Source organism: Crocodylus porosus, unplaced genomic scaffold (genome assembly GCF_001723895.1).
Source record: "Crocodylus porosus isolate Cpor-Errol unplaced genomic scaffold, CroPor_comp1, whole genome shotgun sequence".
Taxonomy (NCBI): Eukaryota; Metazoa; Chordata; order Crocodylia; family Crocodylidae; genus Crocodylus; species Crocodylus porosus.
The window spans coordinates 105,691,746-105,706,354 of NW_017728918.1; the positions used below are offsets into that span (position 1 = coordinate 105,691,746).

A 14,609-nucleotide genomic window follows, 5' to 3' on the forward strand; every position below is an offset into this window, starting at 1 on the left:
CCCTCCCTGTCCTGTATGCCTGGTTTGGGCTTCACACAGCCCCACCTGGCCCCACATACTAGGACTGGGTCCCAGAATCCCATGATGCTTCGGCCTGGCCCTGTACACTCAATTTAGCATGCAGGGCCATGCTATCCAGCCCACGGGGTTCCCCACAGGGCTGAACATTTGGCATCAGGGGAACACAAATTGGTTGAACAACATTTGTTTACATGTGAATTTGTCTCTCTCTTTCTGATCTTTACTCTCCTGACTCCACCTTCCTGAGCTAGGAGTCCATGTAGGCCTTTATGCGAATTGAGGTGCAACCAAGGACATCAACTTCCATTACAAGGCAGTACAGACAGCTCATTTAAGCAGACTTAAATATTAATCCTCCATGTTACACAGCCTTTCCAAGCATGCAAACACAAGACCAATTGCTTCCTTCTTGTGATTATGAAAGCTGAATAAATAAAACAACTAATTTCTCTCTGAATAATTTAGATCTGAAAACGAAAAATGCATGATAGCCAGTAAGGTTCAGTTACAGTGGTAAAATGAATGCTGCTCATTGCGTCACTCATATCCTCTCCTGTTCAAATCTGGTTATTCTTAACTCTAGATGCTTTTTAGAGAAAAAGCTTGTGCCAGTACAGGAGGAGGCTTGAAAAAAGAAGATAATTCCAGACCACCCTCTGGAGACTGATCTAGTATCACACTGAAGTTTGGATCAAGACTTAATCTACCCCATCCTTTACAGGAAACGTATAAAGTAAAGTATCAGCTGAACCACATCCTCTATCTTTTTAAGAATTCCCTTGTTCCAAACAAAATAAATCAAGGCTGCTAGCGATTTATTCTATCGTCTTTCTCTGCCCAACAGCACTGTAAACAAACCAAAAAGTCAAGCATAGCTTGAAAAAAAAAATCAGTCTCAAGGGGACAGGGTGGTTTACACACTGGTCCGTACTGGGATATATATCTCTATAATATATATCTATATATAATATAAATATATATTTTTTGGTCATAATAAAACCACTCAGAGCAGACCACAGACACAGCCTAATCCTAAACAGACTAAGCACATGTAAAAAAAATCAACAAGCTCCCAGTACTTCCTCACCCAACCCACCCTCCTGCCCTCTCTCGTATTAGTAACATACTGTCACAGTAACAATGTTAAACTGGATTTCCGAAGGAAGATTTATTATGTGGCCAGACTGAAAGTTTCCATTTGTATTTAACTCTCCAGCAGATACATATTTCAGGAAGCATTTGGCACTGCACTTTGTTATAGACTGGGGGCAAGAGGAAGGAAAAAAGGCATCTTGTTAAATGTAAACATTCCGAAGATTAATATTTTAGTTTATTCCAATCTCCTCCCCCTTTAAATGTCTTTTAAGAAATGGCTGAAGAGAGAAAACACAAAAGTTTGCCATGCTTTCATATCTGGATATTTTATTTATAAAGCACTAAGAACCTGAAGAGGAATTTTTCTGTTTTCTCTCTTCTAAACAAAATGTTCCTATGTTCTTTAATCCAGGAAACAATACGCAGAACATCTGAAATGGACCTGCAACTATTACCAAAGACCCAGGTGTATTAAGTAACCTTTGTGGTGGATCCATATGAGTCACTTTCCTCCGTAAGCAATATTTATTCTGAATGAGTCACTAGAGAAGACCAGTTGTTTGTTAAATGTGTCTGTAGTTGTACTGAAATATATTGCTGTGATGTTATAACCTGAGCTGGTGAAATAATGGCTTGGGTGGGATTCTTTTTGCTGTCTGTTGTACTGTGTGCTTTCATATTACACATGTCTAGTTTTCTAGTTATTTAAGTGACACAAACACTGATTTGTTAATATCACAAAGAAGAAAAATGACATACGTAGAGAACAAATAAATTTCATACACACACGAATATACATATACACACATTATATATGTAAATACACACTTGATCTGAGCTAAAAGGCCAAGAAGCGGCCACACACACATGTACCCCTCCCCCACACACCACTCAATACTACAGAAAGATACAAATTTAGCAGATTTAGCATAGCGTTTCAGAAGCAGAGTAAGTTATATTAAGTAAGTTATATTAGTAAACAGCAGTATTTGCAGTCTGCAATTTAAACTATTTTTAACATTGGACAAATTTTGGACGCAAGTATTTCCTATGACAGAGCTGGTTTGGATACTATGTTTTTAATAATATGTGCCTAGCTTTTTTTTTTCTATTAATCACATCAAAGTACTATTAATAAACATTCTAATATAATAAGCGCCTTAGCACTTCTGTCTATGTGTCTGTCTGTCTGTAATGCTCCGGGCCAACTTTGCAAGCATGCCTACAGGGTGGGTGGCAATTGGCACAGAGCATTAGGGACAAGCAGACACACAGGCAGGAGGAGGGAAAGGTAGTGGAGGAGAGGGCCTCTGTCCCCACTGGCCTGTCATTCTTGATGGGCAATTTGCTAGTCTGAGTTATGAAAGGTTAGGTTCAGTGTACCATCCAATGAAGAAGAAATCCATTGACAATAATACTGTTTTAAGGCATTGTATTTGCAGCTCCATGAATGAAATAAAAAAACAAAACACTCAAAAGGCAGTATTATTGTAGTGTTTAATAATGTATAATGAAGAGAGACTCAGATGAATAAGATGCTGAGAACAAGATCTTTCTGCAGTATCAAAGAGATGTACCTCCAACTGGACCATACCAACATACCCTCTGAAGTTTACATATTGGGACATTTTATCCATCTTTTATAACACTTATTTACGGGAATACTCACAGATCTTGTGGCAAATACAAATACTTCAGAAAAGTGTCACCCCTTCCTTGGTTGTGCAAAAGAAAAAAAAATCCCTACAGGCTTTCTTTAAAGGCAAGCCTCTCCAATTTTGACCCACTTTACTAGTTGCTTTCTGTCTGACAAACTTTCTAATTTACGTGCAATGTTTCTATTCCATTCTTTCCTGTAAAAAAAACGCTTGTACTATTTAACTGATTGAGCATCTCCACTATTTTTGCAGACTGGGAAATGAGATTAGATAGTTCACCAGCTCTCAACATATTGTGACAAGTACTAAAATCATAAAACCTAAATGTAACCATAAATTAACATACCAGTTATTGTTGATTTGTTATCCAGATTGCGTTAGGTAAAATACTAGTCCTGACAGGAAGTATCAGGCTTAACTGAGCATAGCACTAAAAAGATTGCCTGGAGAAGAAAAAACAAACACTGTTTAAGTAGCACTATGATCACTGTATTATTTGCAGAGCATGTTTCCTTTTTTAAGGAAGTCACTAGGGTCACTTGTGTATTAAAGTACTTCTCTGTGTGTGTAATGGTATCAGAATCTGGCATTAGTAAATTTCTTTAACGAAGTATGTGGATTAAGGTGTCCATTAGAGAAAATATGGAAGTCACTGCTCTTCTGCTAGAGTATTCAATAATGTGCTGTCCAAAAATCAGATAATACTAACCTTGCAATAACCTTTCCAATATTTAGGAAATGTCTTGTGGCCATATACTCTTAATTCCAGTTATTTCCTGATCATTTCCAGTTAAGACTAGTTATTTCCTTGACAAACATGGATATTTTTTAATATCACAAACAAGGAAAATGACATATGTAGAGAATAAACGAACTTTATTTTATAACAGTATTACAGAAAGCAAATATCACTTAATACAACTTCAAGCAGCTATAAATCTAATTTGGCATCTTAACTATACACAGAGTAATCAGCAACCTCCCCCCCAAAAACTGAACAGCAGGTATTCCCCAGTGGCAGTATCATCTGGGCTAAGTACAGACAGTCAAAAAGCCCAAGGCTGAATTGATTTAATCTTCACAGGCTAGTGTAAGCTGCACAGATTGAACTGATAAGCAAAGTGAACAGACATTCACTTTTGATTCCAGAAATGCAGCCACATCTGCAGTGATGCAGGCCAGACGCTGGGAGGCACTAGAGCATGCCTCCTTGCTGAAGCAGACAGCTTAGGCCAAGGCTAGCCCGCTCATCAAGCAAGAGGGGAGTTCGCAAGGGGGTGCAAACCTTCCTAGGATGCTGGGGGACTGTAAGTTAACTTGAATATGGAGGAGATATGGGACAAAAGCTTAATAAACCGATTTAACCTGAACAGTGAAGTCTGGATACTACATCCATCCAGATTTATTTTAAGCTGGTTTTGGCCATTTTGATTATGTGCCCGAAATTTTGTTGTGTTACAGATTTGAACATGTTTACGGTCACTTTTATTGGATCTGTGCATAATTTCTGTCCCTAGCCTAAATGGTGTTACTTTTGAACTACATGAGAACAGGCCCATATCACCCACTCTTTTTCTGCTGTAGTCTAAAAGCCTGCATTACTCCGTAGACAAACAGATATACCTGTTCAACAGAAATGTCAGTTCCAACATGTAGACAATGCGATTTAATAGAAAGCAAGCATTCTACACATGTATTCAAATAATGGAAGTGTTGAATGTTGGACACGTTAAGAAAAAAGCACTAAGGTTTTAAGCTGCCTAGATAATCTTTTATTGGAAGGGGAAAAAGACTTTTTTTTTGCCCTTTCTTCCTTCCTTATCTGGAATGTTGCAGATGACAAGGTGTTGGCCAAAGTATTAAGCATTGGCACCGAAGTGCAAAAAAGTTTTTAAACACAGTGCCCAGTCGGTAGAAACTTCTTTATAACTCTCTCTCTCCTACAGACTACCACCACTTGTGCCTCATGGGGAGGCGGACAGCTTCAGAAAAGAAAGAGTTATAAGGTATCAGTATAAATCAATCCAGTCAAAAAAAATTATTTTTTTCAAATCATAAGAAATGCTTTGTTTTTATAAAAGTCCTTTTTCTGTTATTTGATAAAGTATATTTACCTGAATACTCTGAAAAAAACCCTGTAAGTTTCTCCAGTAAGACTTCAGTTGAAATATTTGGAAAAAAACTATATCTAAATTAGTCAAAAATTCTCCATTCTGCACAAGCATATCTGTTCCAGTGAACAGTGTTTACCAGAATACATTTTGTTCACTTTCATATGATCAAGAAACAGCTATAAAAATGGCAAATAGCTGTGCAAAAAAACAAAAAAAACCACCCCCTCTAAAACCTCATAAAAAAGCTAAGAATGTTAAGAAGTGGTTATAGAAAGATGCAAGTAAGACTGTAGAGAAACAATTTTAGACCTGGGGTGTTAAGAAAAAGTTTGGTGTTGGCATTTCAACCTTGAATGTCTGGTCATTGTTGCTTGACCTGAAAATTTCAGTGGTGTAGTGGTAGTGTTACCAACTTGGAACGATCACAAGGTTCTTCATAGTCACAACATGAGTGGCTTCTCTTTTTAATTTCTGAAAAAAATAGAAAGGAAGATTATACAACCATTTGAGAGGAATATGGTGTTAATACCACATTACCTATCAGATTTCAGAGGTCATTTTTCCATACGGATCTTCATTTCAGCAAAAAGTCTTGAGCGATGAAAGATCTTCCTCTTCATGATTCATAATGTAAAAATAAGTTAGGATACTATTTTAAAGACTCAAAATTTTTCCCTACAAAACTTTTAAGGTTTAACATTTTGCCCCTCACAGTTGTATCTAATACTGTTTTTAGCTGTTTGCAAAATTTAACAGCGACTTTAAATTCACTAAAATACGTAATCTGTGACCTACTGAACAAGGTTGTATTTTAAATGAATGAATCAGGGATGATCTTTCCATCTCAGCACCAAGCAGTACAAAGAATTCTCCCATTTTAACTAGGGCAAAACATTCACTAGTTTAGGTGCAAGGCAGAAAATAGGGCAGGATGGCACCTTAAAGACTAAATGGTTCAGACAGGCATTTTGTAGGCAACAGCTTACTTTGTCAGCATAAGATGCTAGCACCTGCTAAAATAGTCTATTGCTTACAAAAGCTCATGCCCCTCTGACCCAGTTAGTCTGTAAGGTATTACCCTGCCCTATCTTCCACTTAACTTCAGAATAAGGGCTTACTGACTCTCTGTTCATAGTTTAAGTGCAGGTAATCAACACTGGATGACTTATCTAACAAAGAGATTCATTAAAAGCAAGTTACTGGGCTCCATACAGGAAATTTAAATAAAATTCTTCATATCAGTTCCTGTTTCACCCCCATATAAGTTGAGCAAGAGCTATGATGTTGTTGTTGATCTCACTTTTTAACAACATTTCAAAGAACAGTTGCTTTATCTGTTAACACTGACTTCTAACTAGCTGTGACAACTCTACACATAGACAATGTATATCAGGCCTTCCCAAAGCTACTAGAATCTTAATGGATGCAATGAGTCGGATTGTGTGCTTTCAGGATTTTCTTTTCCTCTGTGCTGCCCTTCAACAAAAGCTTTTACTACTTTCTCTTTTTAAGCAGCATTGTCTAGCTCTGCCAAGAGTCACCTGCATTCCTATAGTTCAGCACATCCACTCATTAAAAAGTTCTGGGCACCATCAAGGAGTCTTGACTAAGACTTATGAATCTGATGAATGCCCTTCCTAGTCTGAGAAAGAGTAATGAACAATTGGTGTCTCTCCTGACTGAAATAGCCACCCATCATTCAAACAGGAAATCTTCCCTTCCTCCTTCAAACACAAAATAGTTCAACTAACATCAGTTCTAGCCTCTTCCCACATGGTGTCAAGCTTCCTAGTCCTATTATAAACTCACTTAATTGAAGCTAAATTGGATTTGGGCCCAAACAGATCAATACAGCTACTTTAATAGAAATGATTGATAATCTTTTCCTGTCAATGGATAGACAGCAGACATCAATTTGCATTCTCCTGGACTTATCTGTAGTAGTTAGAACTGCTGACTAAGGTAACCTTCGTCTCACCAAAGGCTGCAGAGTTTCAGTGCCCAGTTCAAAAATGGTTGGAGACACCCAAAAAAAGCACTTATGAAAAAATGCATCTCTGCCATTAGCCTCATCATCCGGGAAGTTCCAAAGTGATGGGTTGTCACCTTAGCCCTTTTAAACAAACAAGCACATGGCAGAAAAACAATTCAAATGCTAAAAGTAGGAAGATGACATACCATTCTCCCTATCCTTTACCACAAACCAGATAAGATTCATCAACATCATCAAGATGACAAACTGTCAGATGTGATGAGAGCAGCTCATGGTTAAAGAAAGAGCTGGGTAACGTTGTGCTAAAAATGTAGTGAGCAGATGTCATTTAGTACCCTTTAATTTCTTTCTGATGCTAAGCTCACACAGAGCAACCTCCATGGGTAATGGTTTCTATTATTTCAGGCTGAGATAATGACCTGGCCACCATTATTCATATTACCATCATTTCTCAGCTGAACCACAGTAATGCAATGCATAGGCACTAAATCTTCAACTCTTAGGAAGTTTCAGCTAATACAGAGGAAATCAGCTCATCTCAACAACCCAGGCTACCATGAGTAAATCAAATTCATCCTCTTTTTATGCTGGTTTTCCATACAATTTTAAATAAAGCTCAAAGGTCAAAGTCTTTCTTCATTTCAGAATCATGGCTCACTATAACTAAAAGGCTACTTCAGGCTCCCAGGTGGAGGCTCTATTTGACACCTATGTTCCCCTGGCCCTACAATAACGGTAACGTTGTCTCCTGCACTGAAAACATCTCTTAGCAGCCACTCTCACTGGGGCATGAACTAACCCAGGAATTAAGGACCATGACAAAACCTCACCACCTCCTGCAAAAAAAGTGCTGGATACACTTCTTTGAAAATGCCATCTATTAGGCAAACACAAAACAACTTTTTTATTAAAAACTCTAAACCACCCTAAAGCAAGATAATCCTCTTCAGGCATTTTTCCCCTCAGGACAAGATAAAACACAACTTGCAGTCATGCTATGCGATGCAGTGCTGAAAGGTGCTAAGGTGCACCAGTGATGAGCACTGTTTAAAAACCTACGACGAAGATAATTTTGGTTGCATAACACAAGAAATTCAGCATCAGAGACCTTTTGAAACACTAAGCATTTTGTGGAATTGCTGGTTATTATTGCAATGAAAACTATTTTCCATAAAAAAAACAAACATAAAATGGTAGTTCCTTTCTAGAGAGTAACCATACACACAAGTGAGAGAAGGTGTTGTGTTTCCCATTGTTTTTATATTTTCATAGCTAATTAGAGTGATTGAGAATTAAACCTTAATTTTGTATCTGTGATGCCTGTAATACAGATGGTGGTGTGCACTGGTTATACTGGTTATGTGGAGAACATTATGGCTGTTTGTAGAAGTGTTCACTGTTTTCTAAACCATGCTAACCAATTTGCATCACATGGAATCAAATTTCAATTCTCATGAAGGGTTTATAGATGATCATTGACCATCAAGGCAGGGGACATTGGCTATACACAGTCTATACACTTGAGAGCCCCTTAACAGAATCAGTTCACAGCCTCTATGTGTAGGCTTATGCTTGGAAGTAATTAGGAGGCAATAATAAGCTAGTTTAACCACTGCTACATCATTCAGTCCTACTGACAGCTATCTAAAGTGCTGTTCCAGAAGCTGTAATGGGTGTAATTGACCTGCAACTGAGATTTAATCAGGGTGAGATTCTGTTGCCACATTTGACTTTGTAAAGATGTTACTTTGTGCCTGATAGCCTCTGTTGTGGTACAAAAAACTCAACTTAGTTTCGCTGAGACTGATATTTACAATGATTATCTGCCAAGTTCCTAAGGACACACATATACCTGTTAATTAACCTCCAACACACCTACAGGCTTGGCAGCACCAAACTGACTAGCACCACGAATGAAAGGGACCTGGATATAATAATAGAGCACAGTATGAATATGAGCTGGAAGGGCAACTAATACTTTGGCATGCATCAATCGATGCATCTCCAGCAAAACCAAGGAAGTGATTCTTCTGCTCTGTTCAGCACTGGTGAGACCGCAGCTGGAGTACTGCGTCCAGTTCTGGGCACCGCACTTTAACAAGAACACGACAAGCTTGAGAGTCCAGAGAAGAGCCACCCATATGATCAGAGTCTTACAGAGCAAGCCATATGAGGAAAGGCTGAGGGATTTGAGACTCCTCAGCCTGAAGAAAAGAAGGCTGAGAGAGGACCTGGTAGCATCTTACTGCTACACTAGTGTACATCAAGGACTCAGTGAGCAACTGTTCACCAGGGCATGGAAGGGAAAACCTAGGAATAATGGCCACAAACTCCTGGAAGACTGATTCAGGCTCAACAGTGAAAAACTTCTTCACAGTCAGGGTGTCTAGACTGTGGAATAAGCTCTCTTCAGAGGTGGTGCAATCACCTACCCTGAAAATCTTCAAGAGGAGACTGGATGGTTACCTTGCTGGGGTCACCTGACCCCAAGTTATCTTTTCTTCTTGGTGCAGGGGGCTGGACCTAATGATCTTCCATGGTCCCTTCTGGCCTTACAAACTATGAATCTATAATACGGTTTAAATTGCCTAATTCAAAATGCCCTAGCATGTATTAACTTTAATCCTAATTCAACGAGCATTAGTGCATTCAGACTACAGAGGTCTGCATGTGTACACAGTAACAGCTGTAGTCCAAACGAAACCTAGAAAAATGTAATATCTATAAACAGTCCTTTTGACTAATAAAGTTTCTGTAAAGGCAACTAACATACCACTTTTTTTTTAAATTAAATTATATTAACCTAACAAAATAGTTTAAAATCTGCTAAAGAAAAAATTTTGGATTAACAAACTGAAACCAACACATGCTTCCTGGTGTTTATACAGCATTAGTAACTCAGATAATAGTACTGAGGAACTATAGAAGCAATTAATTGTCCTACAAATTCTTAGTTTATCAGAGTTATCATTTAAATGGCTCCTCATACTGAGAATGTTATGAAGGATGATAATACATGCGGATATTATTTCTTATGAAGATAAGATGGACATTTTTTAATGCAATACTGAACTTGGCTAAGATAACTTAGAGTGAATTTGTTACAAACTTATGTTAATGGGACTCTGTTTTGTCTAGGGTTACCGTCCATCCCAGCTGGCCTTGATCTGCATTGCTACTACTTTATTAAGTAGTACTGCATTTCATCTAGCACCTTATATTTTGAATGACACTGAATAAATGTTAGACTGTAAATTAAAATATTGGAGGATCCAGAAAGGTATTATAGTAGTAATTATGTCAGTTTGAATTTCATCAGTCAAGACAAAGAAAGATTTCTATTTATTTAAGTTTTTAATTCAATCCTGGGCATAGCTAACATCCATTAATTTGAATACACTCAATTTAAAGAGCCTAAAATTAACTACAATGTTAAATTTCTCATTATTTCAAAACAAACACAAGGCATTACCTGACTAAACAGGACTATGTACAAATTAAATATTCTCCCTTAAAAATGTCAACTTTAGATTTGTGGTCTATAGTGCTTCAGATTATTAATTTCATTACAGTGTAAAAGGTTCTCATTTGATTTAAAAAAAAGAAATCAATGACGATGTGAATTTTTAAAAGTTTCCTTAACTGTGCAGGAATACCCTTTGCCTGAATGTCTTACCATCAAAGATCCTACAGTGACTTCCCAAAGGCACACTGAAATGAGTGAAATATTTGGAGGAATTCTGATCTACTTTGTCCTCAACTGATAAGCAGCTTAAACTCCAGCTTGCAAACTACTTAACTCTTTTCCAGAGGGAAAGAAAAAGATTAAACATTTCAGCAAGATTGAGACCTAGAAATATACTGACTAGGTCCAATTTGGAGTGTGGGAATAACCTTTTAACTACCAACAAAATCAGTCACACAAAGGAGCAGGTAGTGGGCTCCCGTATTTCAAATTGAGCATAAATTACCTGAGGTACATGTCTTAACGCAAAGTTAGATAACTTAATAGAATGCTAAAAGTAAACACTGTAAAAAGGCTTTGTGAATGAAGGTTTTTCTAGGAAATTTGAAAGTAGGATTGAAAATGAATTTTACGAGTCTTTTGAAAGCTGCATCGCATCTTGTGTTTGAGGTAACTTGCTATTCAGATGTATCCATCTTCACTGATACTAAAATGCATACATCTATTGAGCGCTTATTAAAAAATTGAACCATACATGCTAAAGAGAGATGATGTTCCCTTTCAGACTATACTTTGCTTGAAGGACAGTTGTGAGTAACAACCACCAACATAACAGGACTTATGTATTTCAGGCTTACCTGCACTATTTTGCTTGATGGTGTAAGGCTTCCTTACCTTGAACTTATCCTTCATCTTCCTCAGCAAGTTCAGTTTCTTTATGTACCACTACCCTTGTGACAGACATATCAGGGTGCTGCTCTTTGGCTTCTTTGATTGCCTGTGCCAATGCCTACAAACATATTGGAAAGGCTTAGCTGACGAACAGTAAAATTACATTAAGATTTGATCTGATCTGGAGAATCCGAAAGCAACACATTCAGTTTAACAGGTGTTCAGAACTGAAACACCTGGGTTTAAAGGGTCATTAAATTGGAAAATAGTTTCCTGTCATGGCTAACTATCTTTTACTTCAGTTTTCTCATTCTGAGTTCTTAAATGAAAAGCTATGCAGGTTGTTTGAGCTATCATGAGTCCAAGGAACAGATTATTGAGTTTCTAATTTTCCTGTTCTCCACTTTTCAAAGTCAGCATTTTTACTGGATAGGTGAATTCATATTTTATTCAATACCATATTTTACTGAAGCAACCACATGGACAATACATGAACATGATGGCCGATAAAAGAGACCACATTAGCTAACAACTATGCAGGACAATCTCATGTTTGCTTAAGAAAAAGGGTAGACAGTAAGGGAATCTTTTAAAAAAAAAATCTTATGCCTGCTCTCTGTAACTCACAGCAAAGGCTGCAAATGCATCCCCAAATCATGACGAGACAACGATAGTTATTTGCATATTAGGCATCTTTTGTGAAAAACCGTATTTTGGAGAACAAAATTTCTAAATGCTATTCTGTCTTATTTGAACTCTAATTACTTAACTTAGTTATTTTCCTAGATGCGATCACTAATTGCTGAACAGCTTCTACAGACACCTTTGGGAAAACCTTGAATTCAGCAAGCCTAAGTTGCAGAAAGTCCAAGTTGCGTGAGAGTCCCGGCCCAAAGTTCACCTTGGAGAGCCAAGATGGTATGAAAGCTACTCTGATGTGTTGTTTACTACACATACGTTGCGAAAATAAGCATGGGAAAACTTTGGAGTTGCAAGTGGTACCTAGAAGTATTTCCTTCCACTCAAAGAACCTTGGGTTGGGTATTTCTGTGTACACAGTATGCAATCTGGCAAGAAAAGCATAAATAGTTTAATAAGATTATCAAAAGCCAGAGGACCAACTCAAGGAATTGTCCAGTAGTTAATCTGGTTCATTGCATGCAACACGAAATCTTTGTGTACTGTAAATACAGATAAAATAAATTAAATTAAGGGTCCTCTGCAGCACTATCCAGGTAGCAAATAGACCATATTGATTTTCTATATGCATTAATTTCCCCAAAAGCTTACACTTATGCTTGATCTAAGAAAACTTAATTAGCTATATGTCTTTACATTTCCCATTTCTCCTATTCTAGGGTTCTCATCATTTGTTGACCCTTCCACAATATTTTGGAAAAACATTGTAAATTTATGTAGTTGACATTAGGATGCAACGCTACATCAGAATATCAGACAGCAACAGAAAGAGATGGTTCCATTTATTACGAATTAATGAGAATAATCCAAGTTGCACTGACTCTTTCATGCAACATACTCTAAAATAGTTGTGACAGACTAATCATTGTCTATCAACAAATCAGTAAGTCATAACTGGAGGACAGGAGGGAAGTGCAAATTAGATTTAGAAGAACTTCACTGAGGCAGGTCAAAATATTTACCTTCAGGAACAATGAAGCAAATTTATTTTTATTCCTTTGTGTTTTCAATAAATCTTGTTTCATTACGAAATATACTTATAGGACTCGCATACAAGTCGTATTAGAGGAGCACAGCAACATCAAAAAGAGAGGCACGGGAGGCAAAAGAGCTTGTTTTTGATTTTAGTCAAGAATCATAGCCAAGGCCATCTTAGTTCAGTGAACTGTGTTGCTCTGCACAAGCAGTGAATAAACACAGATGAGGGATGAGGAACGAGGAACCATGCAGGAGGCAAGAGCTGGAGATGGTATTTCATAAGCCATCATAAATCCACAGTCAACTTAGTGGCAAGGGAGACAAAAAAAACAAACAAACCTGAAAACTCTAAAAGAGAAAACAGGGTGCAGTAAAACAACCATCTCAACTTTGAAGGGCTATGGGTTGAATGAACAATATCTTCCAAAATCATATTGTGGGAGGGAGAAGAGGAAATAAAAAGTCTGAGAGGAGACAGGGGTGGGGAGGGGGAGGCAGGGGAAGCACAAATCAAGAGAGAATGTCAAGGTTAGAAAAGGATTTCTTAGGGTGATCTCTTTTATTGGACCTTAAAACAAATGTTTTACATTCGAAAGCTTGTCTAACTCTATCCCAACTATGCATTTGGTCCAATGAGTTAGACAAGCTTTCGAATGCAAAACATTTGTTTTAAGGTCCCATAAAAGAGATCACCCTAAGAAAGCTGTCTCTTGCATACTTTCTGGAACATCACAGCTGCAACATCACCATTGCACTAAGGTGTGAAAAGAACTCTTAGTGATTCAATGGCAAAATGAGGGGTATACTGCCCTAGTGCCACATGATGCTTGCTGTCATTTTTTAATCCTAATATGTTTATTAGTGTTTTACATTTTAAGATTCACCCCATGTAATCTGTATAGTACAACCAAGGATTTCTAAGGAAAGGATTACTCACATTTGAAAATTAAGACTTCTATCAGACTCTGTGCAAGGAAGAGCAACTGAAATCTTTAATACAAAAATGAATGTTAGAAATACGTGCTTTCTAACAAATCTTGATGGTTTGGGAATATTTTCATGTGCTGAACAGTGTCAACAGCCAACGAACAAAACTATCACACAGTTTGAACACAATGAAATTCACAGATCCACTGCAGGGCCAGCCTCTAGTAGAAGGTTCCACAAGTAGCCAAAAGCTAAACAGAGGGTTTAATGCTGGTATGAAAAACTCTCTCTGTATCTCTTACAATTCTTACAATTTATTTTTTTGGTTCATAATTGTTTATTTTTGTGTAAGGAGAAGGAATGGAGAGCAGTAAATGGAGTTTTATAAAAGCAAAGGTAGCGTTTGACCTTTTCAGATGTCCCAAATGCATTAAATGAGTGTCAGAGTAGATATAACCCTTGCCTAATGCTAAACAGCTCTGCCACTTAATTACAAGCTTCAAGGAGAGATTGAACTTGTCATGAGCCACTTGCTACAGGCACATCAAAATCTGAAATTAAATTTACAGAGTCCTGAGTACACTACAATTAAGAAGTGAAATTAAAACTCCGTTCTGTAGATTTATGTATCCGCCATCAATTTACAATTGGCTTTACTGTCACATGATATAAAGAGCAGACTTTTGCTTCAAAAAAATCCAGTGATGGCTAACTGTCTTCTATTTCAGTTTTGTCACCCTAGATTCTTAAATGAAAAGCTATTCACA

The 14,609-nt window shown here is 37.5% G+C and overlaps 1 protein-coding gene across 9 annotated transcripts in view; it reads right to left on the reverse strand.

Annotated features, from left to right (window-relative positions):
* Nucleotides 1-4,864: 4,864 nt before the first annotated feature.
* The window catches only part of EPB41L2 (erythrocyte membrane protein band 4.1 like 2), a 206,537-nt gene continuing 196,792 nt past the window's right edge, over nucleotides 4,865-14,609 (reverse strand). For all 9 annotated transcript variants that reach the window (XM_019538042.1, XM_019538038.1, XM_019538041.1 and 6 more), the window contains 2 exons: nucleotides 11,242-11,356; nucleotides 4,865-5,359 (listed from right to left, as the gene is read on the reverse strand). In XM_019538042.1, the coding sequence (XP_019393587.1) occupies nucleotides 11,249-11,356 (108 nt within the window). In that variant the 3' untranslated portion in view covers nucleotides 4,865-5,359; nucleotides 11,242-11,248. The remainder of the gene's footprint in view (nucleotides 5,360-11,241; nucleotides 11,357-14,609) is intronic.